General features: G+C 39.7%; 2 protein-coding genes across 4 annotated transcripts in view; one reads left to right on the top strand and one right to left on the bottom strand.

Annotated features, from left to right (window-relative positions):
* LOC145996338 (uncharacterized) overlaps positions 1-11,246 on the bottom strand; it is a 28,200-nt gene extending 16,954 nt beyond the window's left edge. The window contains exons 1-4 of the mRNA XM_083132769.1: positions 11,183-11,246; positions 4,814-5,782; positions 3,281-3,502; positions 631-888 (exon numbers count right to left, since the gene is read on the bottom strand). Coding sequence (XP_082988895.1) covers positions 631-888; positions 3,281-3,502; positions 4,814-5,735 — 1,402 coding nt within the window. The 5' untranslated portion in view covers positions 5,736-5,782; positions 11,183-11,246. The remainder of the gene's footprint in view (positions 1-630; positions 889-3,280; positions 3,503-4,813; positions 5,783-11,182) is intronic.
* Positions 11,247-11,309: 63 nt separating this feature from the next.
* LOC145996093 (cytochrome P450 6k1-like) lies at positions 11,310-27,312 on the top strand. 3 transcript variants are annotated; one of them, XM_083132349.1, is made up of 5 exons: positions 11,310-11,429; positions 17,475-18,441; positions 19,099-19,323; positions 22,207-22,458; positions 25,963-27,312. In XM_083132349.1, exons 2-5 carry the CDS (start codon positions 17,505-17,507, stop codon positions 26,133-26,135), a joined length of 1,587 nt encoding a protein of 528 aa, XP_082988475.1. In that variant the 5' UTR covers positions 11,310-11,429; positions 17,475-17,504; the 3' UTR covers positions 26,136-27,312. The 3 variants fall into 3 exon arrangements, with proteins under 3 accessions (XP_082988475.1, XP_082988474.1, XP_082988476.1); XM_083132348.1 differs by lacking the exon at positions 11,310-11,429 and adding an exon at positions 11,436-11,601; XM_083132350.1 differs by lacking the exon at positions 11,310-11,429 and adding an exon at positions 14,301-14,411.
* Positions 27,313-27,949: the final 637 nt, after the last annotated feature.

Here is a 27,949-nt window from a genome sequence, read left to right as displayed (position 1 = left end):
GAGATAGAAGAGAGGCGAGAGAAGGGGTAGGAATGAAAGGAGAGAAAGGAGATGAGGAGGAATACTTTCCCTCTACGTAGGAGAGGGAGAGAAGGAGAAAGATAAGAAATGAGAGATAGAGGGGGGAGAGGAGAGAGAAAGGAGGATTTTGCCTTCAGGTACGAGGAAGAGAGAGAGAAAGAAAAGGAGAGATAACATATTTAACAGCACAAATCTACTGTGTTCGGGAAAAGACATCAATCTCAAACTATGATTTTCTGTTCCTTTCATCTAAGTGAGACTGAATAAATCAAAGAAAATACTGCACGTATAATTTCATATTGAACATGTTTAAAGATTCCAAACAGTGATGCTCCAACATGTATACCTAGGTATAATGTCTTTAATGCTTCCTATTAAAAGATTAAACATAAAAAAAACTGTCTGCTATAATACTGCATTTTTTACTTAAGTTCATTTTCCCGAACAGCCTTTACTCTTAAAAAACGAAATTCTTCATTAATGTCGATTGAAAACGTATTCGCGAAGATTGCCACACATTACTAAGAGGTTGCCCGAGTTTGAAGGTTTTCTTTATTATTGCCGGGTGCAACAGGGACGTCATTTATTGTGTATGTGGCATAAACTTACCTATGCAAAACCTTGGACCTTCTCCAAAAGGCAAGTAAGTGTAGTTTGGCCTGGCTTTCCTGTTGTGCTCGTTGAACCTCTCCGGATCAAATTTCCCTGGTTCTGGATAATACTTGGGATCGTGGTGGATGGCATAGCCTGGGATATGGACCGAGGTCCCTCTCTCAATGGTGATGCTGGTTCCAGGAATTCTGTAATCTTTTGTGCACTCTCTTCCAATCTGCATGCCTGGAGCTGGAAGGTACTTCCTCAAGGTCTCTGCGAGAATAGAGAGAAGAATGTGCATGTCATAGTAACATGTCGTCTACAATTAGCCCATGACAGAATTACAAGTCTGGTGTGCTTCAAGTGGACTTGAACCTGGGATCGTTGAAAATTTTTCAGTTTTGTTTTGAGTTCAGTTTATGCACAGTAAGGCTAATTGGGACTGGACTTACAGTTTAAAGTGGGATCCGAACCATTATGTCCATCCACCGGGTACCGAACACGGGTCCATTGATTACAAGGTAACAACCAGTGACGTGCGGTGACGTCGACACTTGGGGTAGCAATCAGTGGCGTGCCCAAGGGAGGTTGATAGGGTCAAAGCCACCTCCTTTTAGGGCCCAGTATTCCTTTAAAAAAAAAGGCAAAGGCGGGAAAAGATTGCGAATTGAGGATTGGCTACTACAAAACGTACATGTAACTCCCTCTCTTTTCAAAAATATAAAGAGATTTGATTTGACTACTTAGCCAGAAATCTCGGCCTGGCCATGGCTGTTCCTTGTGTGTTGATTGATTGATTAATTTATTTTACTTCGCGTTTTTTGCCTCTTGGCTAGTTTGCGAAGATTGGGATGAGTGATGAAATGATGAAATTGATGAATGGACATTCACAAACAACCAAGCCCGAGTGGGATTCGAACCCGGGACCCTTGGCGTCGCAGCGCGATGCGCTAACCACTCGGCCACAGGGGCCGGCGTTCCTTGTGTGTGTCCCTTCATCAATTTTATTGTATCATCTTCGCGATGAGCCAAAAGTGGAAGGAAAGCGAAATAAAATAAACTATCAAACAATCAGTCAATGATTTGATTTTTGTTACTTAGGGTCGCTTTTCACCACATTTGGTTAATCGCGAAGATATGATAAAATTTATGATAGGCCACACACAAGGAACATCCATTCCCAGGTCGTGGTTCGAACCCGTGCTGTCGTAGCGCGCTGTGATCACCACTCCCCCACGGACGTCTGCCGACAACAAAGACGAAGAAAAGCGCCACCCCACGGATGCACTACTAAGACGAGAGTGACAGAGAGCGTGAGCAAATATTTGTTATTTAATCATATCTTTCATATTTGAAAAAAAAATAAAAGAAAGCATAACATTTCCAAGTATTTTTGTCTGCACATAGTACGTTCCCATTTCATAAGCAATAAAACTATATTTTTTACATCCCACATTATACAACGTGTATAAAGTTGTGGTGTAAATTCAGAGAACGTAAGTACTGCAGAAATTTCTCCCCTGAATTCTTCAGAGAATTTATAAAGGAATCGAGGGGGAACCAATCCCTTATCTGTTCCTATAGCAGATAGACCGGGGTACCTTTCGACCATTGCAGCGGGGGAAGGGGACAAGGGAGGTAGAGGCAGATATCTACCCTTTCCCTTCTGGTGGCCGTTTCTACCTGAAACTGGTGAGGCGGAGGAAAAGCCAGCTAGAGTATCTCCTTCCAGTCTTACCTGCTGATCTCACCGAGAGACGAGAAGCGAGTGAAAAAAAGAAGTCTTGTATGTAAACTGTGGCCTCAACAAGACAATATATATTGCGATTTGAAAATAATTAGAGATCTGAGATTGATTGAGCTGTCTCTACTAGGCTAGCTATTCCTCAGTGGTATAAACGTTATCACTACGCTATCGGTAGGCCCTGGGATTGCTGTAAAAGAAGGGTCTCCAATTATATTAGGTGTACATGAAGTTCAGTCACCGCTTCAATGACTCGATACATTTCACTTACCTATGATGTTGCCTGTTGACAGAAAGTCTGCCACTCTGCAATTTTAGAAAACGATTCAATCGTAGATGAATGGATAACCTAATCTTGTATTCTGAAGCCAAGTCACTTAGTATTCAACGATATTTTCTCCATCGAAACTCATAGGATCATTTCTCCAGACTAAGTATACTGAGAATTTTTGAAATGGCAACCATACTTTATGTACTCTTTGTATATTTCAAGCATCATATTTTCTAATTGGTGGGGCCGTAGCGTATCATGGCTCTCTTTAGCGTCCACAGCGTCCTCAGCGAACATATTTGAATGTAAGTTGTACATTGTAGATTAGATCCGCTTCTAGTTTATATACCCAAAAAACAGTTTAGATGAAATGAATTCAAGAGGCCTTGAATCATCTGAGATTTTAGTTTCTTTGAAGTAATAGTAACTTATACAAGAATATACAATCACAATAAATCTTATTATAATTATAATTTTTAGAATTTTTATGAGGCGTATATTCACTTTCGCCCATGTATTATGGCCAATTCTGAAATACAGCGTGACTCCCAAAAAGGCTTCTGAAAATATTTAGTCAATATTCTGGTCTACTCGCCACTTTGCATATATACAGTACAAAACAAATCACAAAGTAAGCGAAGAAGAATTACCTGAAATTATTTTGTCCAGATATTCCATTTCTTGCACTGCTTCGTACGTAATGCTCCCTCCGTACTTATCTGTCACAGTTTGGATTTCCTCCCAAAGACGTTCTTGTATATCTGGGTTGACAGCTAGCTCGCACAGAGCGAATGTCATCGTGGAAGCTTGGGTTTCGAATCCCGCCGAGAAGAAGGCCAGAACTTGCGCCGTGAGATCATCCATTGAGAAATCTAGAAATAGAGGCAGAGTAATTGGTCATCAAGTGAAGTAAAAATTACAGAAATCTGTTTTTTTACGTACCGTATATCCACTAGCTACTGAAGTTACAGAAATGTGCCACCATGATTGTAGTAAGTTTTGTTCATGTTGACGCTAATTGATGTTGCATATATTAACAGGTTCCAACCTGATCGGTTACAAGCGAATTTGGAATGTTAGGTTCGCCAACACGATAGTCAGCTGTGCTGAATGGACTCAGGCTTGGTATGGGTGTTCATTGTGAGTGTTCTTGCATCAATTTCATCTGATCGTCACTTATCCTCATCGCCGCGATTAGCGATTAGCTAAAAGTAGTAGAAACGCGACGTACAATACAAAGTAACATGAAACCAGAGAACAAATCTAGCTCCGTAGAAGTAGACCTGTACCAATAGATCTTAACGTGTGTGTGTCATATGTGAAAGTGCAGTCTCTAAGCTCCTACGACGTGTATAGTTCAGTGGATTATGCAGGAGTGACACGGAAGAAGCTGCGTCTTCCTCAGATGTGCTACAGAGTTAAATTCTCTCGAAGTTTAGTACAGTTATTTAATAAAGAAAAGGTTTGTAACGAAATACAACATCAAGAAATAAAACTAACTAACAAACTCTCTAGCCTTCATAAATCCGAAGGTTTATGGCTGCAGTAACATAAGCCTTTCATCTATCCCTACTTATCCTGGGCAAGATCAATCCAATTTTTTTCATCCTTACGGATTTCCTTTAGGCCTCAATCTAACAATTGGGCATCTCCATCTTCGTCTTGACCTTCCTACAGGACTATTACCATCAGGTTTCCCAATAAGAATTATCTATCCTTTCCCATTCCAGCCACATTGTCTGCCCACCTTGATTTAATTATTCCAATAATATCTTAACATGAATCTCATTAACTGTAGACTGAAATGCCCCAGGCGATAAAGGCTCAGAACATTCTAGGTGCCTAATTTAATATCCTTGTTCTTAGTGTACATCCTATACTTAGTCAAGGGACCTCCTAAAGCAGTTCCCGCCCGGAGATCCGAATGGGGACTATTTTACCTTAGGAACATCCATGGCCTCATGCTTTTGTTTCGTGACATAACTTTTTACAGTGCAGAGTTGTCAGCTCTACGCCTAATCCCCAATATGAATGGAGAACCACACCTGTCGTTGGTCAGCGGTTCCCTCGGATCTAGCCAGGAGGACCACATAGTATTCCACCAACCCTACCTCACCCTTCTTTGAATCTAATGCAAAAAAAAATAATATTGAAAAAAATGTATATATATTTTACATATTTACCTTCATGTATGACTTCCTTTGTTGATTGTGACCTATCGTCCTCGTCTTCCTCAACGTGGCCTTTTTTCTTCAACTCTATGAGCAAGTCCATGAAGTCTCCTCTTGTCATATCATTCCTTGTTCGATACTCGACATTTTGCTTCACTACCCTCCTGAAGAAATCCTCCACCTCTTGCTCAACCAATCGAATCCTGAGAATCTTTGCAAGCGCTGGGACGAAGAAGACCACCATAATCTTAAACTGAGCCAACCTGCTGGAAGGTTTGAAAACCCTTTGACCCATCTGGAAGAACTCGCAACTTGGATCCTTTAGGGAATCGAACTCGATCCCGAAAGCACAGGATCCTATGACGTCGGCAGAAGCTCTCGAGAAGATGTCTTTGATGTTCAGAACTTGTCCTGTCTCTGCTGGCATCTCAAGGAACTTCTTCAGCTTGTCCGTTGACTTGAGGAACAGCGGGAACATCTTCTTGACTTTCCCAGAAGTGAACGCTGGAGACAGTTTTGCTCGCAGTTTCTTCCACCTGTGGCCTCTGGAGAAGAAGAGAGTTTTGGAGTTGAGTTGATCCAAATCTTCGTGGACTTTGAAGTCGTGGTCTTGGAAGTAATCGAAGTCTTTGACGAGAACGTTCTTCACCAGCTCAACGTCTCTGATTAGAAGAGTTGGCTTGCCAAAAAAGTATGTCCCTATCACTTTCTCTTCTGGATAAGCCGTGTACAAGTCCACAAGGTTGTCAGCCAAGTGCTTCTCCTGTGATATCACAGGCTTGAGATTCCCGAAGAACATACTTGGCTCTACGTAGGGTACTCCTCGCTTCTTCCAATGCTTGAATACATGGTCAAAGTAGATGTAAACGAGAAAACAAAGGGTTATGATGAAGATACCTGCATCTACCAGATATGATGCAGAAATTATACCCATTGTTTCTGGCAATTTCTAGTCGGATGACTATCCCAAGACAAGTTTATCTGGAATAGAAACAAAACTTACAATGAGAATTTACCAATCTGTTCCTTCCCCATCAACACTTCTGGCGTATTCGAGTGCACGTGAGCCAAGTAATCAATCAACTTAAAAGTAGATAGAATATTTGCCAATGTGTTTCCTTCTCGCCAATACTTCTAGTGTATTGGAGTGCACGTGAGACTAGGAGCCAATCATCTTTCGTTATCTTCAATACGAACTATCTGATTGGCTCTTTGTTGTACTGCTTGTAGGGAACTATTGGCGGGAAAAGAAAAAATTACATGTTTCGTGGAAACATTTTTCAATGTTCTTACATTCAGTCTCTTATAGTTTGTGTGTCGTGGTATGAAATTATATATCTTGTGCAACGTTTACAAATGTATATGTCGAAGGAGTAACCAAACTATAATTTTTCCCTCTCACTCCTAAAACAGAGGTTAAACTAAGAGGAGAACGGGATCTTTGGGATGATCAAAACGTTTCTTGAGACGGTGAGCGGAAGTGTGATTCCAAGAGTAAGAATCAACTATGCTAATCAGTCCCATGATAGGGAGATAATGTGGAGAAAATAGAGTTTCCAAAGGCAGCGTCTTGCGTTTGTTAAATATTTCAGAGGATGCAATTTGGATTCAAATGGTTTAGTAAGTTCTGTGGAAAGCTCTTACAGGAAATATAAGTCCAGTTGTTTTGTGATTTCTGAAAATCATATTTTGAAGATTCATTTATCTTCATACGACAACAATTCCTTTCCGCCAGGATGCGCAACTTATTTCTTAGCCGGAAACGTGTCCTGGTAGCTGCTGTGGCTTTAACAACGGATTCTACGATTATTTTGTTTTGCATTTCCTGGATATTTAATAGACTCACACATTACCAGGAAATTCACCTCTTAGCGGAAACTAGAGTCAGCTTGAAATAGTTCTGTTCGATGTTGTACCTCGAGCCAGATTACACCGTTGGAACACGAGCCAAGCTGAAACAGCCGAATGAAATCACAAAAGAGGAAGCCGGTAGAAAAATGCACGCAGTAAGTTTCAAACCAGTATTTCCCTTGTATGCGTTCGGTTGTTTGTTATCTTTCGTTTCTTGCGTTGGTAATACGTGATTTCTGTTACAACTCGATACAAAACCCTGTCAACGTGAAACAAGGACAATTTTCGCGTTGCATCCGCAGCCGTCACTCTTACTATATATGTGGACGCGTTCAGTTTGCCCATGCGCACTTACGTCGATGGTCACGAGTAACGCAGAATGACTGTAAAACAGTTGTGGTATAGGCTTATGATGTTTTGGAACACGGGAGATTCAAGAAGTGTAGCAAAAACGTTTAGTAGAGCAGAGCAATGGCCTCTCTAACACCATCTGAACCAGGGTGAGATGCTGTTGGAGGAGGAAATATTTCGTGGGTTTGTACCTTCGAAACGAGACCAAGTACAAAGTTGATAAGGAAATTTGTTCGGGGAAGGACAGAGTTAAAGAGGGATGGAGATGGGGAGAGAGATAGGGGAGATAGTGAGAAAGATGAAGTAAGAGGGAGAAGAAAGAGAGAGAAAGAAGAAGAGAAAAGTAGAGAGAGAAGAAAGTAGAGGGTGAGATAGCTGTAGGGAGAATTATGGGTGATAAGGAGAGAGCCAGGGAGTGAGGTAGGTCGATTGATGGAGAGGAAGAAAGAGTTTGAGAGATGGAGGTAAGGAGACAGATCAAGTGATGGGGAAATAGAGAGAGGGAGATGGTTGTGGAGAGAAACTAATAAGGAGTGGAGAGAGGCGGAGCGATGGAGAAAGGGATAGAGGAGAAGAGAGAGGGAGAGAGGTGAAGCGATGGAAGGAGGGATAAAGGGGAAGAGAGAAGGAGAGACCTCACGTGATGGGGAAATAGAGAGATGGAGATGGTTGTGAGAAACGAATAAGGGGAGAAGCGAGGGGGAGAGGCGGAGCGATGGAGGAAGGGATAGAGGGGAAGAAAGAGGCGGAGCGATGGAGGGAGGGATAGAGGGGAAGAGAGAGGGAGAGAGATCAAGTGATGGGGAAATAGAGAGAGGGAGAGAAAAATGCGTATGGAGAGAGTGACAGAGAAGGTGGAAGAAAGGAAAAATAATGAAAAGGTAGAGAGCAGGATATAGTTGGAGGGTATGAGGTATGGGGATAGAGAGAAAGGGAAAGAGATCGATCGTAAAAGGAGGGGCTGGGAGAGAGGAGAGTGATGGACCGATGGAAGAAGAGAGGTAGATATATGGAAAGAGAGAAGAGGGGAGAGGGTGGTAGAGGAAGGGACAAGCGGGAGACAGAGCAATGGAGAGAGGAGAGATGGAGAGAAGGGAGGGAGTTGGAGGAAGAAAAATAGAGATTTAGAGAGATTTGAAGATGAGAATGGAATGGGCAAGGCGAAAGAGAGATCGAGCGAGAGAGAGGAGATATGGAGAGGGGGAGAGGCGGACAGATAGATGAAGAGAGAGAAGTGGAAAAGAAACACACGACTCGCACTATGGCAAAACAGACACAGTGACAGGCTTATCAGTAGTGACGTAAATTTGAGGACAAACTAATAGCTTATCATTATTTTTACAACAATCGTACTTACGTATTCTGCATTGAGAAACATTGTTGAAGGTGGCATTTCGCTTATATCACTGGAATAAGCTCTATTTGCGACATATCGAGTAAGTTTTCTTCGTTTCTTTTTGCCTTCGGTAACACGCAAAACGGCGGTCACATTTTCACTACTGTACTCGGCATGCAGTGTTTGCACCCTACTTCACTCAAAAATACCTACGTAGTCCCACAAACCACTGACGCATAGCCCCACGAACCATTCATACCTAGCCCCACGAACAATTTTCGGTAAGGTTAGTTTAGGTTGGGTCACGTTTAGGTTAGAATAGTTAAAAATTGGTTTAGAAAAAAAATCGTAGCCCCACACACCATTCTCGCATAGCCCCACGAACCATTGACACATAGCCCCACGAACCATTGACATATAGCTCCACAAACCATTTGCGGAAACGTACCTTCTTCAGTTACAAAAACACGTGTTTGGGAACACTGACTGGCATTGACCGTGATTACGTCATCACACCCAGTCAACATCCGGCTGGAAGGAAATGGATGCAACAGCTTTCGTGCATCGGTCACACATTTATATCGAGAAATAGATGATTTACCGGCAAAATTCAATGAACGATGCGAGAAAACACTTCCCCCGAGCTTCCACAACTATAAAGAAACTTCATTCGGTAAGTAATTTCTCCTGTAAATTTGAAGAAATCAGTTTTCCGGATATAAGAAATATACCCAAAATTCCACTCTCACCAACCCCTTCTGCGTGAATTTTGCTCACTGCTCAATACAAAACCATCCCTTGAAAACATACTCCACAACGCACGGTTTTAGAAGCGATATCGGGCGGAGCTACGGAGAGCGTGTCCTTGCCCACCAGCCAATGGCAGGAGTGCAAAGTTGTACAGTTAGGAAACTGCGGCGCGCGAGTTAAACGCCGTGTCCTGTAGTTTTTTTGCGCGCAAGAAGTTTTCATGAAACTCGCCACTTTAAGGTTCATCATAAGATGGGGCACGACATTTTGAACCTAACTGTCAAAGTCCCATGAATTTCCGTCGCCTACAGCCGGAGTTATCGCTTCTTGAAGAAACACGGGAAACAGCACGTCTCAACACACACACACACACAATAACACTCTCGTTTTCCTTCCGTATTGTCGTTGCCACTGTGTTGACGCCGCTGAGTTGTTGTGTCTTCCAAATGCTATGGGTGTTAAATTCTGCTGAATATACACAATGACCCTTCATTGCCATAGGCGTTAACAAACAATGCGAGACTCAGTCAGTTTGAGTTCAGCGTTTTCGTATCAAGGGCAGTGTAAAATTATTTTACTCGTTAGCCACGAAGAACAGTTGTGCCTTGTGAGAGGATTTAATACAGCACTTATTGCCGGCCCCCGTGGCGGAGTGGTTAGCACATAGCGCTACGACACCAGAGGTCCCGGGTTCGTATCCTCGCCTGGGCATGGATATTTGTGAGTGTCCATTCATCAATTTCATCATCCCCATCCCCATATTCGCAATTTAACCAGAAGGCGAAGTAAAATACAGCAAATCAATCAATCAATACAGCCCTTATTGATTGATTGGATTTATTTTACTTCGCTATTCCGCCACGTTTGGCTAATCGCGAAGATGGGGATGAGTATTTATGTGATAAAGTTGATGAAGGGACACTTACAAACACCCATGCCCGGGCCAGGATACGAACCCGGTACCCCTGGCGTCATAGCGCGCTGTGCTATACGGCCGTTATGTTCGACTGTTGTTGCAATAGTGTGTGTTCCGTGAGCGTTATTTAATAATGTCGCTCTCGAAAGCTAGCACCAGTAGTACAGGCACCAATGGAAAAATAAAACGTTCACAAGACAGACATCTTTCTTTCAAGGAATTGGCGTTGGAAGAAGTCGAGAACTTACGGCTAAAGTGTGTGGTGTAGTGTGCATACGGTGTCGCGTATTATAAAACAGGGTAAAATATCTACCACAGAAATCGGTGAACCGCTATTCAAATCTACAGGGAAACATGCTAGAAAACAGAAACGCGAGCGATGATGAATACCTTGCAGTTCGTCTACAATAAATACCTTCAAACTTCTTTCAGGTATGAGTTTCTCTTATATGCTGCAGTGAGACGATATTATAATCCTGTGTAGAAATATTAACTACTACTCAAATATAATGTGCATGCATTACATGTAAAAAAGCTGAATACTGGACACAGCGAATTCTCTGTTTCCCTTCCGCTAGCAGCTGGTTTGGCGACAGCACTGGCTGCGTATTGGCTGAACTCATGTTCCTTCTAAAAGCGTACGCCGTTTAGTCGGCAGAAGCATAAGTGGTATGTACGTATGTGCTAGATACCATCCCAGTATGCCTCCCCGATGGAGCAGTGGTAGTGTCGTCGCCTTGTAATCAAGGGGTCCCGGGTTCGATACCCGGTGGAGGCACATAGTGGTTCGGATCCCACTTTAAACTGTAGGTCCAGTCCCGATTAGCCTTACTGTGCATGAAGTGGACTTAAAACACCAACTCAATCAATCAATAAACCATTCCTAAGAGGAAAACTTGCGGATAAACCTTGAACAGGATTTCCGGCTGCGTGGTTTAATTGTTAGAAGTGTTGCCAGTCGTTACATAATCTTGTATTCAATGACATAACCTTTAAAAAAAAAAAAAAAAAAATTGTCAAACGACAATTGGTATTCAGCATGGGTGTGAGAAGGAAAAGTGGAAGAGGTGAATGGAAAAGACAATGTTTCCATTCGCTCATGCACTATGGTTATGGATCATAAAATGATCTACAAACACTACTAAGCTATGTAACTGAGGAAAATGATGTATCTTACCACTTGCTCCTATCGACGCACCACAACACAACTTTGCCGCTTCTTACTTCTTATCATGACAGTCAGGATGGTAGGGAGGGGTGTGGGCGAAACAGCGGTAATCATCGCTGGCAACAGTCCAAGGCCTTTTTTTTTCTCTTTGCTGCAGAAGCAACTATGAACCAAGAGTTGATGATCTTTTTCACAAGTTTCAGTCACTGCCGAGTTCAAAGAGGAGATCAACGCTGTACTTGTTGGCGTGGATTGGGTGAGTTCTGCTTGTAAACTCATGTTTGGTCAAGGACGTTGAATTGGTTAGGTGGGTGGAGTTTTCATTCGTGTTGCTATGGAAGGAAACTCAGTTCATACTTGCTTCCTGTGAGCTTATCGTCAGCAACGCTCTGGTGTTACGAACGACTGGTACAACATTCCGCTTTCATGTGAGTTTTCTTTAATGATTATCGCACCCAAAATTTGGGCACTTTAGTATTTTACGAACTACCTCATTTGTCTATGTTAAATGAATTTGCTGAAAACGAAGAAGAGACACCTAACCTAACCTAACCTTACTAACATGACTCATGTTTGCGAGGGGAATATCATTTAACGTAGACAAGTGAGGTAGTCCTGTTACTCGCCTGCCCCTCCCCCCCCCCCCCACACACACACACTTCACCTCCGCACTCGAAGTTCGGTGCACTTCGTACTCGGCTCAGATTTGTCTAGGGGTATATTTCTTTGTACGACAATGCACGTGGGTTGCTACAAGTCAACATAATTTTATAGTTAACTACAAGAGACAACGGATAACCTTTGCGAAACCTTATTGCTATATGGGGATAAATTACCTTGTCCAGCATCTGTGAAATTAAAAACTGAAATTTTGGATATTTTCTATAGTTTAATTAACGTAAAATTTGAAGTATATACAAGTCGTATTCGAACGTTCATTTCTCTAATTATTTATCGGGCGAAAAATCTAATTTTGAAGTTGTAAATCTCTATTGTTTGTACCTGGATGCTTTACATTTCTGAATTACATCGGGAGTACGCTTGTCAGAAGGTAGACTCGCCAAGAAACGTCTTAACAGGCGCGAGGTCGCCCGACGTGTACATTTCTCAACCTCCACGGTGACAAGGCACTAGGCTGCCCGGCGCACCGTAATTACTTCAAAATAACATCCAGTACAAACTACCTTTTTACCTGTAAACTGGACACCAAGGCACTAGCTTGCCCGGCAATCCAATCTCTTACAGCATCCGTTTTGCGGGAGACCTGTCCTCCGGTCCTAGCTGACCGAAGCAAAAACAGCCTCTCCCTTCCAAGTCTCAGTTCCAACAGCCGACCTCCCCCACTCTCATCTGGGAGTTTATATTGTTTTGTTGGCGTCTGTTGCCAACGGCCCTTCTTTCAAAATATTTAATCTTTAACAGCAAAACTGCCCGCCTTTTCCTCTGAACGTTCGAAACACGAAGAAAGAAAAGAGAGCTACATGGTATTTATACATGGAATAATACGAACCTAAAAATGCACATAAATTGAGGTACACTTATCACATATACATATTTTTATACACGTAATTACCTAATGAATTAACATATTAATAAATATTTCAATAAGAAAAAAAAACACTGTTGCCCTGACTCGGGGGCAGAGTAACAGTCCATATAATACTTAAATACCAGAATTTTTAAGTTCTTCTAAAATGTTAACAACATCGTCATTTGCAATAATACTAACAGCAGCCGGTGTTCGTGGCGGGGTGGTTAGCACAGTGCGTTACGACGCTAAGGACTCCGGGTTCGAATCCCGGTCTTGGCGTGGGTGTCTTGTGAGTGTATCTTCATCATACCATCCTCATCGTCGCGATTAGCCAACAGTGGCAGAAAGTGAAGTAAAATAACCTAATTCAATCAGTTCAATTCAATCAAGATAAACAGGGGCGGCGCCAAGGGAGGTGAGAAGGGGCATTTGCACACCCTTTAATTTTCTTCCGCACCCCCTTTTCAAAACCAATTTTTAACCTAAAACACTATTAACTCTTGTAGTGTCATTTTACATTATTACTTATCATAAACCATGTCGTCATATTGAGAGTAGAATGCTGGGTATTGAGGTGAAATTATTATTATTATTATTATTATTATTATTATTATTATTATTATTATTATTGTATACATCTAATCGGGAAAAAATGGTATGTGATGGAGTGGCACGATGCGGAAAACGCTCTGCGTAGCTCTACCATTACGTCCAGCTTCGCCGTAAATTAACAACATGTCGGTGTTCTCGGCAAACATGTATTCAACCATACTGTACTGTCTTCCGCAACGACTGAGTAGCAACTGACGTGAAGACCTTATATTTTAATCTGCATTTATTCTCATGCCGTGTGGTACTGGGATCGGTACCCAGGATATCCACCATGTTACGTCACTAGGTGACTGAATGACGTACATGACATGTCACGAAACATGTAAGGGCCTGGTGCGGGGCACACCCACCTTGCAACAAACGCCAAAACTAAATTCTGAGATCTCTAAACCTGCCGCTCCTAACAATTCCTGACGTATAATTCCGCTTAGATCTAATAATGCATGTGTGATTAGGACCTGATCCTGAGTGTAGCATTAAAAGCAGGGCAGGTCGGTGTAGGTTCATGCGTAGCCCTCATTTGCCTTGGTAGAGTTCACTTCTCAACGGAGACACATTGTCCATTGCCTCGGATCCCACTTTAAACTGTAGGTCCAGTACCGATTAGGCTATCGGAGCATAAAGTGAACTTGAACTTTTCGAAATCTATGTACCATTGGTTTAGCAGAAACATATCTATAATTTCTACACTGAAGACGTCATACTTTCTAGTTTTATCATTTTCGTCTCTGTTTACATTCTCCAGAAGAACACAGCACAGCATGTTGCTACATGTTTTCTTTTAAAATTATATAACGTTGTCATTCCATTGTTTTTTTATCTTATCATGGTGTCTTGGAAAGATAAAAACTTGGCTCGACTTCAAATTTTATCTTTTTTTTTGCGGCTTAAATAGAATTCAATCGTATCATTGATAAAGATTTACCATGTCACTATTAATTACGCTACCATCGAGCTGATTATGTTATAATCTTGTTTCCAAGTGACGCGCTACTTAGAACCAGACTATTTTGACTTCTCTAGTTGGCTGATAAACAACTTTCATATATAAGCTGAGTTCACATCGGCTCCAAAGTATTATAGAGCATTTTCTTGGTAAGTTCTTTTACTATATTCAACTAACTAATGTTTGATTTCATTTGAGTTTTAAGTCCTCTTTATGCACAGGAAGGCTTACTGGGACTGGGCCTACAGTTTAAAGTGTGATCCGAACCACTTGTGCCTCTACCGGGTGTCAAACCCGGCAGATTGCAAGGCGATAACGTTACCATTACGCCATCGGAGAGGCCTAACCTTCCTCTGGCGTTGAAATGAAGTGTTGTGAAATTGACGTCATTAGTAAATTAAGGCGTGCTTCAACTTCATTCCTGACATAATCTACTACAATTTCTCACCATCATTCGTTTCTCAATATTTCTGGTATATACTTTAGATACAAGGGTCGTTTGAAAAGTTCTAAGAATGGCAAAGGAAAAACACAGTGTCCTGTTAAAATTGGTTTTATTCTACTACATTGTCTCCATGGGCGTCCGGAAGGGGGGGGGGCAAGGGGGGCCACGCCCCCCTGGAAAATGAATGTGTACCTAAACATTATATATTTCACACATAGTTTCATTTCAATCACAGTAATTTATGTTAATTATTATAAATTCGTTGAAGAAACATGATAATTTCAGACTGAAATAGTGTTTCTTGAGAGGGCATCACTATTTTGGAGGAAAATATGTGTCCTTTGCCCCCCTGGAAAAAAAATTACCTTGCTTGCCCCTCCCTGGAAAAAATCCTGCGGACGTCCATGATTGTCTCCCTTGACAGCAATGCACTTCATACAAAGCTGCTTCAGAAACATGACCCCATCAAGAAACGCAGATTTCTCAAGGCTTACAAAATTGTCTTCCACTGCCGCTTTCGCGTCTTCATCTGATGAAAATTGCTTACCACCGAGGATTTGTTTTAAGTTGCGGTAAGATATAAAAGTCTGAGGATGCCAGGTCAGGCAAATAAGCAGGATGAGGCAACAAATCATACTTCAATTGGTCGATTTGTGACATTGGAACCACACAAGTGTGTGGGCGGACATTGTCCTGATGCATGATGATTTTCTTCTTCTTCAATCCTTGTATTTTTGCTCGAATATTTGTGTACAGTTGGTCGAGAAGGTTAGTATAATACTGTCCATTGATCTGGTTGGCAGATAATCTATCAACAGGATGCCATTTGAATCCCAAGAAATCGACACCATGATTTTTCCCGCTGATTTTACCGCCTTCGCCTCTTTGGTGGTGGTGAATCATGATGCTTCCACTGTTTTGACTGTTCTTTTGTCTCTGGCGTGTAGTAGTGTATCCACGTATCATTTGTAGTTATGAATTTTCGCACAAAATCTTCTGTGTTCCTCTCAAACGGGCCAGACATTCATTGAACACTCGCATCCGCATTTGTATCTGAGCAACTGGTAACAGATGCGGCATCCATCTTGCAGACATTTTTCTGATCCCTAATTCTTCCGTAAAAATACGAAACCCCCGTTCACCTGAGATGCCTATAGCGTCAGCAATTTCACGCAACTTCAGACGACGGTCCTCCAACAACACATCATGGACCTTTTCAATCATTTCTGCCGTCATTGCAGAATTTGACCTTCCGCTACGTGAGTCATCTTCTAAGCTCTCTCGGCCACGTTTAAATTCGTTAGTTAACTTTGCCACAGTGGCAAATTAAAGAGCAGAATCCCCTTAGGTGTCCATCTTATTGGCATGAATTTCTGTCACCTTAATTCCCATTTTCGCGAAGTACTTTTATCGCTGCAAGGTGCCCAATCTTATCAATTTTGCACTACAGTCACACCTGCTTGGCTGTTCCCGTGTCTCTACACAAAACAAAGGAAGGCACTCGGGCGATACTGTGCACATGTTCCCTTGAAGTGGGGATTCCACTGGCATGCATAGTTCCGAACTACTGTGGCAATCTGTCGGTCATTCTTAGCACTTTTCAAACAACCCTCGTACATAAGATCGGTCACCTCCCTCCTACCCAACATTTTTTAAATGTATAGGTAATTGTGTTCTGAAGACTATTTAATAAGAAAATCGGTGGAACTCAAATCGCTATAAATGTCACATCAATTTCGTTAACTAATCATTGAAGTTTTAATTTATAGATGGTAAGCTAAAGGTGTGCACACGTGCCATGGAGGCGTATAGGGTGATGTGGAATTATAGAGCTCCACATATTCTTGATCTCAGCCACAGTTGAGATGATGTGATCAGCATCACGCCCGGCCACCATTACCCCCTATGGGTTGCCCCCAGGTACACATTTACGAGGCTGAGAACCGCACAGAAACAGGGAAATAACTGGGAAGTTTTCAATCGTGTGTTTAATGGAGTTTCAATCGTGTGTTTAATGAGCAATGTATTGACCTCTGGTGTCTAATCCCGGGGCAGGTGATCTGGAGCAAGAACTGTTGCATTCAACCGATTTTTTTTTTTTTAAAAGAATATACTTTAGAACGGAATTACCTATAAATTTTGCAATTTGCTACTATACTTCATTTCTGTTGTGTGTTGACAGGATGTAGTGGGGAAAAGATTTCAGTTGTGGAAATTGTGGATTGAAGAATTCGAATTCAGTTTATTCAGTAATTTATTGATTTGCTTTATTTTATTTCTCTTTTGTACCACTTTTGGTTAATTTGCGAAGATGGGGATGAGTGATGGTGTGACGAAATTGATGCATGGACACTCACAAACATCCATGCCCAGGCTAGAATTCGAACCCCGGGACCCCTGGCGTCGTAGCGCGAGGTGCTAACCACTCCGCCACGGGGGCCGGCCGTTTATTCAGTAAGCCTGAGGAAATAAACATGTAAGGAAGCTCCCAAAGATAATTTTGAGGAACTTAATTATGATTTCATGTTTAGGAAAATATAATATTTATTAATTTCTTGACATGCAGTTCTTTCAAGCAACATTTCTATCATTTCATTACAAATAACATGTTCGTTGCTATTTTACAGTGCTTGTTTATTACCACCCCCCCCCCCCTCACTTCGAGCACTGAGACTAGGTAGCATTGCTTTAGCAACCATTGTGTACTCTACTGATATTGTGGACCTGACTTGCACATTGGCTGTCAAAAACATGTCCTATTTCACAGGTGTTGTTGAGAAGCCACTCTATCTACGAAATGGGTCTCTTGAGTGTCTTCATCGCCTGGCTTCCCCAGTTGGTGACTCTGGCTGTAGCCCTGTTTTCCGCAGCGTACTTCTACCTCTCCTATAAAATGAGTTACTGGAGGAGCAGAGGGGTGCCAGACGCAGAACCCTCTTTAATCTTTGGAAACCTGAAGGAATCCACTCTTCAGAGGATGACCTTGGGCCACGAGATCAGAGAGATATACAGGAAACTTGATGGGCATAGATTTGGAGGGTTGTACTTCTTCCACAGACCAGTCCTGATTTTCAGAGACCCGGAGCTCATCAGAACCATCTTCGTGAAGGAGTTCTCCCACTTTGTGAACCACGACAACCCCATAGACGAAGATGTCGATCCTCTTCAAGCAAGGAACTTGTTTGCCTTGGGTGATCAGAAGTGGAGGAACATGAGGATCAAGCTATCACCGACATTCACGTCTGGGAAAATGAAGAAAATGTTCCAGTTTGTCTGCGACTGTGCGGACCAGCTTCAGAGATACGTTGAGGACTACGCAAACAAAGGGAAAGCTTTGGAAATAAGGGACATTCTATCCAGATACACCACAGACGTCATTGCAACCTGCGCTTTTGGGATTCAGCTAAACTCGATCGAGAATCCTGACTCGGAATTAAGGAAAATGGCACGTACCATAACCGATCCCTTCGGCTTCTTCGAGGGAATCAAGTTCCTTCTTCTCTTCTCCTTCCCTGCTGTATCGAAGTTCTTTCGCATATCCTTCACCAAGCAGGAAGTGACAGATTTCTTCCGAAGAACCGTAAAGGAAACCTTTGACTATCGCGAGAAGAATCATATAGTGAGGAACGACTTCATTGACATGTTGATTAAGTTGAAGAATACAGGAAAAGTAGAGGACGAGGAGGACAATGAAGGTCAGAATGGGCATATCTCAACTGAAGATAGCAAGTTAGGTAAGTACTAATAATATTTATCTTTTATTCTTTGTTATCCTTTCCGTTTATATTTGATCTGTGAACATTATTTTTTTTGTATGTGGAGAGGCAGATGAGGGTTGGCAATTCTTTTCAACAAACTAAAACTTTTTTTTAAATGTTTCAAATATGTTTAAAATGTTTTAAACCGTGTCTTAATGAAGAACGAAAGAACATGTTTTCATCACTTTAATCAAACCATAATTCATCTTTGTCTTCGTGATTAGCAACAAGTGTCAGAAAAGCGACGTGAAATAAGAAAAATACAAACCAATGTGAACTATTTTTGCATGCACAGAAATATTCATCACTCATTGGCATTAAACAAGGTAGCTTGTAGTTATGCAATGAATTCAAGTTATGTACTGAAGGAAATTTATAATATGTATTTATTATTTTATTTAAACATTGGTTAGTTTACTTTATAATCATCAGGCCTTGGTATTGGTAGCAGCATAGTTTCAACTTCAATGATGCTTTCGAATTATTTCACAACTTTCATGCTTATTTAAATCTAGAAAATGTTTGCCATGGTGATCACATGCGTCACTGGTTGAGAATTTAAACGATACTTTTTTTTCTTTCTACTCTCACTGGTTCAAGAACTTTCCACCAATCTTTCTCTCCATCTTCCAGAACTCACCCACGACGACCTGACTGCCCAGGTCCTCATTTTCTTCATCGGAGGATACGAAACTTCTTCCACCTTATTGAATTTTGTTCTCCTCGAGTTAGCATTGAACCCTGAGATCCAAAAGAAGTTGCATGAAGAGGTGGACCAAACATTGGAGAAAACTGAAGGGAAACTATTGTACCAGACAGTGATGCATGATATGACTTACCTGGAGCAGGTAGTTTCAGGTGAGAACAGTTACAATATTTTTTTCTGACGGATTGAAAACAGTACCACACCTCATCATATGTACAATATGACAGAAGCATGTAACGCTAACTTACACAGAGTGTGACGTTAGTAGTCAACTAAATCTATAGCATGAGCTTGTACCATAGTAAACACTGAGGATAATAATGTATCCTAAGATGGACATGATCATATAATGCAGAGAAGCTTTGTGTTTGCAAAAGTTCCAACTACAGATACACTGCTGTAACCATGAAACGTGCACTGTGGTCCATGATAAAAAACTATCTGGATTTCTCTCACCTTTAGAGATAAATAATCCAGGCATCAATCACGAACACATATTTTTGAAGAGTGTGACCATCATAATATATTTATTTATTTACCCTCTGTCAGTAAGGTATTACAAGTTCACAGTCTGGAAAGATTTCCTTTAAGCTTATTAGGGCTGAGCCGAATATTGGTTGATTTTCTTTTACCGGGCGGGCAAAGTCAACAGCTCGTCTCAACATCTGTCCTTCCAATAAGATCGTTCACCCTTCTTTGTGACAGATTGGGAGACCAGCACAGGAAGTTCCATAGATTTTCCTAGAAACATTGGATAAAACCCCACCCTCCTGGGAGGCAAATGACAAGATCAAAGGCATGGGTGAGTGAAAGCTGAACCCAAATGTGAGCATGAAGGTATGTAACTGCTTAGTTAACGCTGTGGGAAATAATCCATTCATTGCCAATTCTTGCTTGAAGCTCGTGGTCGAAAGATAGGTGGATGTTTCTAACCCCCCGCCGCACTAATGCCGGGTCAGGTAGTTGCGGAGTTCTTGGAATAGAGGGATGAAGGTCGCTGTGAAATTAGCTTTGTCTTATCTACATTCAAGCGCGAAGGGGAATTTTATACGTATCCTCTTCAATTCTGTCTTTTGCGTGACTGCCGGTATCGGCCAATGATGACTATTTATTTCTGCCGAAAGCTGGGCCGCGTGGCGGAGTGGTTAGCACATCGCGCTACCACGCCAGGATTCGAATCCAGGCCTGGGCATGGATGTGTGGGAGTGCCCATTCATCAATTTCATCACATCATCACTCATCCCCATCTTCGCAAATTAGCCGAAAGTGGCACAAAATGCGAAGTAAAATAAAGCAAATCAATCAATAATTTCCGCCGAGATTAGATTGGGAACATACGGTTTTGAATGACAGTACTAAGAAATATAAGCTAATCGGGACTGGACCTACATTTTAAAGTGGTACCCGAACCACTATGTGCCTCCACTTAGTATCGAACCCGTGATATATTGATTACAAAGCGACAGCCACACCATCGGAGAGGTCCCTTGTACACCACAACTTACAATAATGTACATAAAATATTTATCAGGAACTTTACTTTTCATTTAATGTACGTACCATCATTCTTTTTGTTATTCAATAAATATTCAATTTTTTACTTCTTTGACATAAATTTCCTTGCCAGGACAGTTGTTTTTACACAAATTTTACCGGTCTTAACTACACGTAAGCTAGATGATGAATATTTGCTGTTTTATCTCTGATTTTATAGCGTCTTTTTACTATTTATGTAGTAATAGCACTATTTTCTAGTCAAGATAGAAAGAATAAAATACAATATTAACGTTGTCTTTCCTCCGTTTCCTAGTTTGTGGTTACATACAACAATACTCCATATGCATCAGAGAAATTAAGTATTAGTTAATTAATTTTCATATTATTACAAATAATTATATTAACGTATTAAATAGAAACAATTTTATTATTATATTTCTGAGACACTTGGCTCGGACTGGCTCCCAAAATTATATATTTCTAAATACGTGCCTAGTGCGATGTGACGAGTTAGTATGACTCGGTAACTAGCCTTTGTTATTTTGTACTGGAATTATACAAGTATCCGTATCGGTGGGTATCGGTCATGGTAGGGATGTGCCGATGCCGATTACAGATGTATGAAAATCGGCAGAAATTGACATATCAGCATCGGTATCGGCATCGGCAAAAATCCGATATTTAAACCGGTACACATGATACTAGAATTTTACCTTCTAATAAGTTTTATATTCTAGTTTTGTAAGATTTATTGAAAATTAGATTATGATTAATCATTATTGTAGAGTTTTTGTAATAAAATTATTGCAAACTCTCATTCAGTACATTGCTGAACCAGGATCTGCTGCTGTATTGGAAATTCAAAAATGAGTATTCAAACCTGAAGCAAGTGCTGAGAAAATACTTGGGCATACCTGCTGCATCAGTATTCAGTGATTGAGTGTTCAGTGTTGCTGAACAGATTTGCGATAAGAGAAGAAGTAGGTTACTTCCTGAAGAGCTTCCAAAACTCGTGTTTTTCAAGTTGAATCTGGCAGCAGTAAATTTCCAACATTAAGAACAGGAATTCATTTTGCATTTCAAAGAACTGCTTGTGTACTAATGTTAAATCTCTTGAGAATCCATGTTCTTCTTAAAGGTTCACATAACCACCTTTTGTAGATGCAAATGTACATAGGCATCTCTTGAGAATATATATGTATATACATATGATATGCAATAGAAATGTATATAGCAAATTTATTTTGTCATACTGAAAAACATCGCATTTCTGTTTAATAATCTTATGTATTGGAATCGGTTAAATATCGGCATCGGTATCGTTTCCAAAAATTATCTGTGAGTACATCGGCATCGGTAAATTTTCAGCTTCGTCACATCCCTAGGTCATGGTATCGGCATCGGCAAATGGTGGTATCGGCTCAGCTCTAAAGCTTATAGTTGCTGATAACATGCAGTGATTTTTTTAAATTTTCTTGTAGTGTAAGATTCTAATACATACACATTAAAATATACCAGTTTTGTTTTCTATTTTGTAGAAACCCTTCGAAAACACCCACCGCTTACTGTTACTGATCGTGTGTGTACAAAGCCATTCACCATTCCTGACTCCGATATGACCATAGAGGTTGGTACTGTGGTGGAAATACCAATTTACGCTCTGCATCACGACCCAAACTATTTTCCGGACCCTGATAAATTCGACCCAGAAAGGTTCAACGAGGAGAACAAGAAAAAAATACATCCATACACATACTTGCCTTTTGGTGAAGGGCCTCGCCAGTGCATAGGTAAGGAATTTAATTTGTTTGATAATTCCCTCAATAAATATATCACTAACATACACATGTTACTGAAAAATAGATGGTTGTGTCTCTGGCTGACAAGTATGACATTGTTAAAGAAATGTTCCTATGTTAGAAATAATCACTAATGAGTAACATTTGATTTTTTCGTACTGTTACTAATCACATTCGTGTTGGATCGTCTATACTGGTTCTATTATTGGTATTGAACAATTTAATACCATTAAAGGAATTCTCTTAAAGGTATACAGTAGCACTAACATAGTCTTATTTACAAAACCGCACTCAAATCGTGGATATCTTACATACATATCTGCATGCCTTTCTAAACCTTGTAATGTATCATGTGGAGTCCCCCAAGGCTCGATCCTAGGACCAATACTATTTATCATATACATAAATGACTTGTCATCAAATTTAGACCCAACCAAAACAACTGTATATGCTGATGACACAACTATAGAGCTGAATGGCAAAAATGAGCAGACACTTAATTCTAACATCAAACAAACAACAGTCAGAGTGGTTCAGCAACAACAAACTAACAACAAAACAGTAGCAATAACATTCCACCACCCAAGAAATAAAAGCAACAACATATCAACTGTAAACATAGAAAATGAAAACATTAAATTTGAAAATTCCATAACATTTCTGGGGATATGGATACAGGAAAATCTCAATTGGGACACCCATATTAACTAACTAGCAGGGAAATCAAGCAAAATCATATACGGCATAAGAATCATGACACATATTACAGAAAAGAGTACAATAAAAACCCTATATTTCAGTCTGTTCCAATCGCAACTAACATATGGCATTATATTCTGGGGGAAATGCAGCAAACAGCGCGAGAATATTTAATCTTCAGAAAAAAGTATTAAGAATTATGCTGGTTAGAAATGGAATGAACCAAGTAGGCAAAATCTTCAGGGAACTTGGCATTCTACCACTACATACTTAATTTCTTATGGTATGTAAAAATGGACCTGACAAAGTTCTCCAAATGCAACAAGGAAGTACATCATTACAACACGAAGAATAACTACAATCTTGCAGTTCCAATGCATAACACATCACTATTTGAAAAAGGTCCAAAATCCACAGGCATCCACATATACAAAAAGTTACCAGATCATATAAAAACTATTGAACCAGTAGCCAAATTAAAAAACAAATGAAGAAATCATCTGTTGTATCATTGCTTTTACTCAGTTATTGAATTCTTGAGCATCTAATCCATCAACTCACTCATGGATTCATCCACAAGAGTGCTGGATCAAATCTCACACGTTGTACCTGTTATATCACATGAGTGCAATTTTAGTATCATTTTATAATGTTATTAGTCTTACCAGGGTCTCCCCGATGGCGCAGTGGTAGCGTCGGCGCCTTGTAGTCAAGGGGTCCCGGGTTCGATACCCGGTGGAGGCACATAGTGGTTCGGATCACACTTTAAACTGTACGTCCAGTCCCAATTAGCCTTACTGTGCATAAAGTGAACTTAAAACACCAACTTAACTATTAGTCTTACCTTTATATTATCTCTCAATATTTAATGTTTTAATCCATTATAGAATATTATTTTTATATTGTCACTTTAACATGTCTTACTGGTGTTACTTTTATGTATAGACAGTATAACTAATACGAGTACACACCTCCCAGCATAAAACTGTAATTGGCTAAGATATCATTTCATTGTATTATACGTACATTATTATATTTCGTTGTATTAGATTATTGTAATTTTTGACTGACGTGCCCAATATCACAGCATGAAAATGCAAATGTGATTCATGGATGAATCTAAATCTAAATCTAGAAATCATCACTAATTTAAGCTGCAATAATAAGTAAATTTACTAACTACATCCACATGACGTTGTTAGCTGTTTCACTATTATTGTATGTGTTAGAAAAATGTAATACCACAAAAAAAGCGTCTTTAAAGTTAAAGAGTAGCACTAATAAACAACAATCATCCCCACTACTTTTTCTAAAAAAACGAGTAATTTTCGTTTAAAGTACCAATTATTCTTTGATAATGATTGTATTTGTATTAAAAATGTATCACAATCACTACAACTACTTTCTTTCGTAAAGAAAGTTTTAAGGTATTAAGCATGCTAGATTCGATTTTTTAATTCGAAGATGGAAGTGACTATCAAGTGTCTGTATCTTCATACATCATGCTTCTTAAGTCATCACTTGTTCATTCCTAGATTTTCTAGCAGTTACATTGTTGAGATGTAGTTCTAATTAATAGTACAAATACAGCTAGCTATTCATTGATTTAAAAAAAAGCATATGATTCGGTCAAAAGAGATAAATTATATAATATATTAGTAGAGTTTGGAATACCTAAGAAGCTTGTTAGTATGATAAAAGTATGCACCAGTGAAACAGAAAGTAAAATTCGTGTGGGTATTAATGTGTCTGACAAATTTACAATTCATAATGGGTTAAAACAAGGAGATTGTTTTAACCCATTATATCCATTGCTCTTTAATTTTGCCTTAGAATATGCTGTTAGGAAGGTAAAAGAAACTAACGAAGGACTAAAATTAAATGGTGTGACTCAGTTGTTAGCATATGCAGATGATGTAGACTTATTAGGGGATGAAATAAATACAATTAAGAATAATGCTAAAATATTTTTCAAAACTGCTAAAGAGATAGGTTTGGAAGTTAACAAAGATAAACTAAATATTTGCTTACAGGTCGAAACCAAGTGTTAGGTAATAATCAAAATCTAATTATTGATAACAACCCGTTTGAACCAGTTTCCAAATTCAAATACTTAGGAGTAATATTAACAAATGAAAATTATATTAAAGAGGAAATAAAAAGTAGGCTTAATTCAGGAAATGCATGTTACTTCTCTCTTCATAAACTTTTGTCTTCTCGTTTAATATCTAAGAAACTAAAAGTTAAAATATACAAAACAGTAATTTTGCCTGTAGTATTATATGGGTGTGAAACTTGGTGCCTTACATTGAAAGAGGAACACAAATTGAGAGTATTTGAAAATAAGATCCTTAGGAAAATATTTGGACCTTAAAGGGATGAGGAGATAGGTGTTGCATAATTTAGAACTACATAATTTGTATTCATGTCCAGATATTATTAGAATAATTAAATCAAGAAGACTTAGGTGGGCAGGCCATGTGGCACGAATGGGAGAGGAGAGAGGAGTTCATAGGATTCTTGTTGGGAAACCTGATGGTAAGAGACCTATAGGAAGGTCAAGATGAAGATGGAGGGACAACGTTGAGATGGACCTAAAGGAAATCGGCAGAGGTGGAAAAGAGTATATAGATCTTGTTCAAGGTAGGAACAGATGGAAGGCCTGTGTTGCTTCAGCCATGAACCTTCGGGTTTTAGAAGGCTAGAGAGTTAGTTAGTACAAATACATACCTATAGCTTATAGAAAGAGTGTATAGATTTCACATATGTTGATTGTTATCTAATTATTTTTTACAGGTATGCGATTCGCTTTTATGCAGTCCAAAGTATGCCTTGTTAGCCTGTTGTCAAAGTATCAAGTTAACACTTGTGATAAGACAAGCAATCCTTACGAGTTCGCACCTAACACATTCTTCCTCGCTGTGAAAGGTGGAACATGGCTGCAGCTTGTCAAAAGAAGCAACGAATGAGAATCAAAGCTGGATTTTTCTGTTGTATATTAATCGTAAGCAGAAATTACTATGTACAGACTCACATGCATATTTGTTTAGAGAAACGCCCCCTTGTTTGAAGGGATGGATGTAAATTCATAACATTATGCCATAATAATCATTTATACGCGCATGTATACAAACAATATAAGAACTACACTTACGAAAAGTTATTTCGTCATACATGTCATGACATCCTTTCCTAAGTATTCCATATGTTACTACATGGCTACATACATACACTGTATATAATTTTCATCTTTCACCTGACGTTCTTGTGTTTGTAACAGTTTTGTTAATCTATGTTTGTGTTTATTTGTTCAAGAACAAATATAGCCCGTTAGATTTCACGATTTCACCACCGAATGTTCTAGGTTTAAAACCCGGTAGTGACGTGGGTGTTTCTTGGTGTTTGCTTTAATCAGCAGTCAAGCTAATCGTTGCGATTAATCTAAAGAGAAATAAGAAAGACGTTAACCACGCAAAATACAAATACACCAAATTATACCTTTGTGAGTTTGTAGTATCTAAAAATAGCTAATGAGGACAAATAATGTTTCTTTAAAATTGTAATTTGTGGATATTCAGTCAAAAACTATTGCACATTTAGTATATTTAGACATATTAATAAAAAAAACAATGTAATTTGCATCTAATGAGGCTAGTAATAGCTTAGTGTAACTCTCCAAAATAGAATCTTAACTTTAAAGGGCCTCCGAAAAACGCCCTCCACATGGTTGGCACGCCCATTGAAGACATGGGAAGTGCATTTGAATCGCCCCCGATTCCACCGTTTGAACTTAATATTGCTTTAAGAAGATGGTAACACTGGATCAATTTGGTCCATTTCTTTCAATACTTAAATGCATTCCAAATCTACTTTTAGAGTAGGTGAACATCCTCCTGGAACATTTCTGTATGTATATGCACATGCATACATGTATACATGTTTTTACCAACTGAAAGAAGTGTTATTTTTTAACAATGTGTTATGCCTTTCCTTTCGACAGAGGGGAGGTAGGAGGAGAGGGAACACAATTATCCCTGAAAGGGATGAACATTTACCATTACTTGCTAAGGAATTAATACCAAGTGTATATGTTTGTATGTATATGTTCTATCAAGTGTAATTGACAAAATATAGTTGATTTGCATATTATACTGATTTCATTCTGCTGACTGAATGCACATTTTAAATTGTAGTATATAATCTCTGTGATTACTACATGTGTCACAGTTAATTATCAAAATACTAAACTCAAGGTTGACTCGGTAGCCATATTATGTGGGTGAAACTGAAAGAATTGGGGAGTGGAGTGGTGTGTCCAGATTTTTTTTTAAAAAAATGAGAAACATACCGTCAACGAAATGGTTATGGTTTCTTTGGTGTCAGTAAGTCCTACATTATGCCATATTTTTCTTCATGTGATGTGCCGGCCCCCGTGGTGGAGTGGTTAGCACATCGCGCTACGACACCAGGGCTCCCAGGATCGAGTCCCGACCTGGGCATGGATATTTGTGAGTGTATATTCATCAATTTCATAATATCATCACTCATCTCCATCTTCGCAAATTATCCAAAAGTGGCACAAGAAGCGAATAAAATAAAGCAAATCAATATATCAATCAAGCTTCATATAATGTTCTCCTTTTAAGGACATTTGATACAAGGGGGTGGATATTACTAAAATAACCCCCTTCACTCCACAGAAAAAACAACTGTGCGCATACCAGTGCACAGAAACATAATTTATATATGGTAATGACATTAGTACGTTAGGTTAAGCTACATT

This window comes from Lepisma saccharinum, chromosome 12 (genome assembly GCF_977018435.1).
Source record: "Lepisma saccharinum chromosome 12, izLepSacc3.1, whole genome shotgun sequence".
Lineage (NCBI taxonomy): Eukaryota > Metazoa > Arthropoda > Insecta > Zygentoma > Lepismatidae > Lepisma > Lepisma saccharinum.
Note: the sequence above shows the minus strand (reverse complement) of the source record. Positions and strands in the feature narration are given on the sequence as shown.

What these genes read in the sequence shown, in the direction of transcription:
- LOC145996093 (XM_083132349.1), top strand. Translation starts at nt 17,505, where the DNA reads ATGGGTCTCTTGAGTGTCTTCATCGCCTGGCTTCCCCAGTTGGTGACT. An exon ending in AACTGAAGATAGCAAGTTAG is followed by an intron (nt 18,442 to 19,098) that starts GTAAGTACTAAT and finishes TCCATCTTCCAG; the next exon opens with AACTCACCCACGACGACCTG. An exon ending in AGGGCCTCGCCAGTGCATAG is followed by an intron (nt 22,459 to 25,962) that starts GTAAGGAATTTA and finishes TATTTTTTACAG; the next exon opens with GTATGCGATTCGCTTTTATG.